We start from the raw sequence: 3834 nt of genomic DNA on the forward strand, positions 1-3834 counted from the left end.
AAGAGCCCACGTGCCGCAACTAAGACCCAATGCAGCCAAAAAAATTAGAAAAATAAAAACAAATAAAAACCAAATAAATATTAAAAAAAAGAAATGGAGAAAAATTAACTGGCTGTATCATCGCCGCTGGAATATTCTCAGAGCTAATTATGGAGGCTGATCTCTAGTTCCTTTTTTTTTGTCTTGGCCATGCCACACGGTACGCCTGTGGGATTTTAGTTCCCCGAACAGGGATTGAACCTGTTCCCCCTGCAGTAGAAGTGCAGAGTCTTAACCACTAGACTGCCAGGGAAGTCCCTGATGCATAGTTTTTAATTGAAGAAGTTTTTTTTCCTTCTTGGCCTATCTTTTAGCACATCAATCAGAGTCATATATTTTAAGCGGCACTTGGATCAACAGTCCTATTCTTGGCACTGAAGAGAGGCTCAGAAGTTAAATGAAATAACACATGTGGAGGAAATGCCCAGACTTTAGTGAGTGCTTGCTCCCTGGGATATTTTCTGCAATTTAAAATATCAATAGTTGAGCATGGACTGTGTGATATATGCAGGTTTCAGTCTCTGTTTACGCTGCAGCACATTGGAGGGGTTGGTTGACATCATAGACAGTGGAGCCCAAGTGCCTACTAGGTTAGAATTCCAGCTCTACCACACTTTCCCTGGGTAACTTGGCGAAGGAACTTAACCTTCTGGTGCCTCAGGCTTGCCATGGGGGTAATAATAGTCCCTAATCATGGGATCGTTATGAGGCTTAAATGGGTTGGTATTTGTAAAGAGGTTAGCACAATGCTGAGCGTATAGTAAGTGCCTGATGAGTGTTTATTTAAAAATACAATTTGAGGCACCCTAATGGGGAGTTCACCCTCCAGATATGGTAATTAACATTTGGAAGATGAATCAGAGGCTCACCCCGGAGGAAGTTACCCTTAGACATCAGCTATCTTTAACTCACCATAGAAGCTATTAATTATCATGATGGATGTTAGATATGATTTTTCATTGGCGAAATGACAAGCTGTGTGGAGTACAGGTACTCCTACCCTGGCATTAATGGAGAAGCAGCCTGGAGCAAGCCCGACAGCCACCCCAAACTGGATATTTAGGATTCTGAACAACTTAGGATTGTTCATAACAATTTAGGATTGCTATTTAGGATTCTGAACAATCCTGTGTGTGTACGAGCACTTAGATTTAATTGCCTGACTCTGACTAGAATGGTCACTGAATCCTGTCTTCCAAGACTGTCTCATTTCTCTGAATGCAATCTTTCTTGCAAGGTGTTCTTTGGGTTCCTAAAAGCACAGACTGCAGAGACCTGATTGAGAAGACAGATCAGCTTACATAACCGCGTTTTTTGTCTGCTTGTTAATCCATGTGTCTCTCCAGGAACGGATTCAGTCTGTGACTTATTTTCTTTTTGATATTCCCTGTTTGCATCACCAAGAGGGTGAAGATCTGTAGTTCCGACCTGAGTTTAACTTTGGGAGGCCACTGCCAAAAATAACCAAATATGATGAATTACCAAATGGGCTTAGGTCTGTGTTTTCAACAGGCTCCATAAAAATGCCAGCAAGAATGTAATATTTGTATCTCTCAAGGAGTTGACGATCCAAACGTGGTAACAAGACAAATACAGAGTTAAAAGGCAAAGGAAGACCTAAAAAGATAACTTCTTCCAGCATCCATTTAACAATATTTGTTGAGCATATTGTGTGTACCGTGGACTGTGCTGAGGTCTATGAGAAGCATAAGGATGAAATCAGTCAGGATTCTGAGATGAAAAGAGCTAATCTTGAGATTTATTTAAAACAAGTGCAAAGTAACTCAGTTTATAAGCGCTCAAGGGCTTACCTATGGCTAGCAGTAAGTCTTCAAAACACCCAGACAATTCTCCTTTTATGCTGTCCTCAATGTCCTTCTGGCTTATATTTCTGTATTCATCAAATGCTAAAAAAAAAAACAAAAAAAACAGCACCACAAAAATATTTAAAGTATCCCAGTTGACCACACTTGAAAATATTGTGGTTTTTGATTTGATACGCAGCAAATCAGGTCATTAAGTGGCAAGCTCAAAAACTCCTTTAAAACATCAAAAACTCGGCACAGAAGTTTCTGTTTTTTTATTACTTTAAAAAAATGTCATCTACAATAAAAACTGAACTTCATAGGCCATTTTCTTCAGTGATCAATCTCTCTCTCTCTCCTCTCTCCCCTCCACATTCCCAGGCTGTAAGCATTTAAAATAGCCTGAAAGGTTAAAAGATAAATAATTTATCTAATAAGGTGGGGTACTTTTAAATTACAGCACCTGGAAAACAGTAATGTGGTCATGAGTCAAATATGTTTTAAATCTGCTAAAGAAATCTTAATTATGAAGATTTCTTTGTGCTGAGTAAATCATTCCCTAAGGCAGCATAGCCTACTTCATACTTACTAGAAGGCATTCAAAGTATTTGATCAACATTTGCCCAAAAGCAAAACCTGTACATACGTCACCGAGCATGTAGGCATACTTCGTAAGCCAAGTATAGTTTTTCCAAGTGAATTTCAAAAAAAGAAAATTTGGAGAGAGATCTAGGATTGTTTGGTTTTTATTTTTCAAATAAAGACATCAATAAAGCAACTATAATATACTACTGCCATTATTTTATAAAGAGGATGAAATGTTAATGCCCAAGTTTCCTCATTTTCCCATGAACTCGGCATAAGCGTAGTCATCACTGTGGTTGTTCTCTAGACCAGCACTGGGGAGCCACAGTCAGATGTCCCTAGTAAGTGGAGATCGGGGCTTCTGGGTGCCGTTGCTTCCAGAATGACTCAGAGAGATGCATGAGTGAAGGGGTGGGTGCTTAGCTGTTCCATGTAATAGTTGGTCTGATAAAAAGAGTTCCCCCTCACCCATTTACCTTCATATCAGAAAAAGCTGAATGTTAATCTGCATTAATGCATTAACAAAGACTCACCCGCAATGCCTAGTTTTCCTGGAAAGTGGCTAACTAGGCAAGAGATGGGCTGGAAGCAGTGCCGTCATGCTCCTCCATCCCACGGGAACACGCCTCTCTGCTCTCACCCCAGAGAGCTGCTCCCCTCTTCTCCCTGCCGTCCCTCCCACCTCCACCCCCCAGGTTGTTTCCTGAAATGTTTGTACATAAAAATGGGACAGCCTTCACGATTTTTCACTTCGTTTTCCAGAACTATGTACGTTAAACCTTGAAATATTTGCCAGAACGATACAGTGCAAAAAAAAGGATTCTAATGCGAGTCCATACTCAGTTTCAGTTGAGGAAAGCTCCTTAAACAGAGGATCTCAGTGAACGTATCTTCATCCGTGCCCCATCTGTTCTCACCTGCATTATAGAGAATCTGTTGGACAAGGGAGAAGACGTAAATGTTATTACAGACCCGATTCTGTCTCTTTCTGAGGAGGTGGAATGAGAAGAGGGGCAAGTTTATTTTGCAGGTCATGGAGATCATCGATAATCCGTGGGCTCTCACTTTTAGTGGACTGGAAATCTGACAGTTGTGGGGCAGTAGCCAGGGGAATAATAACCACCACTGGGGAAGGCAGAAAGCTGGGGCTAGGGGATCCCCAGGTGTCAGGCCTCTCCTCCAGACAGGACAGGAGACAGCATGACCCCGGCTGGTGCCGTAGAAGTGAGAACGCAGTCAGGCGGGAGAATCGTTAAAGGAGATGTTTTCTTTGCTCTGTTACCGACCTGGGCATCCTCTTTGGCCAGCTGCTCATCCACTTTCAGACCCTCATCTCTTCTGCCCTAGAGAGGGAAGATAAAAGTGAGGGCAATCCCTTTAAAACTAAAAATTCCAACCATTCGGC

General features: G+C 41.6%; 1 protein-coding gene across 1 annotated transcript in view; it reads right to left on the minus strand.

The window, feature by feature from the left end:
- ANXA3 (annexin A3) overlaps positions 1–3834 on the minus strand; it is a 51803-nt gene that overhangs the window by 9207 nt on the left and 38762 nt on the right. Inside the window, exons 7-9 of the mRNA XM_007455405.1 lie at positions 3716–3772; positions 3269–3362; positions 1851–1946 (exon numbers count right to left, since the gene is read on the minus strand). Of these exons, the coding sequence (XP_007455467.1) occupies positions 1851–1946; positions 3269–3362; positions 3716–3772 (247 nt within the window). The remainder of the gene's footprint in view (positions 1–1850; positions 1947–3268; positions 3363–3715; positions 3773–3834) is intronic.

Source organism: Lipotes vexillifer, unplaced genomic scaffold (assembly GCF_000442215.2).
Source record: "Lipotes vexillifer unplaced genomic scaffold, Lipotes_vexillifer_v1.1 scaffold749, whole genome shotgun sequence".
Taxonomy (NCBI): Eukaryota; Metazoa; Chordata; class Mammalia; order Artiodactyla; family Lipotidae; genus Lipotes; species Lipotes vexillifer.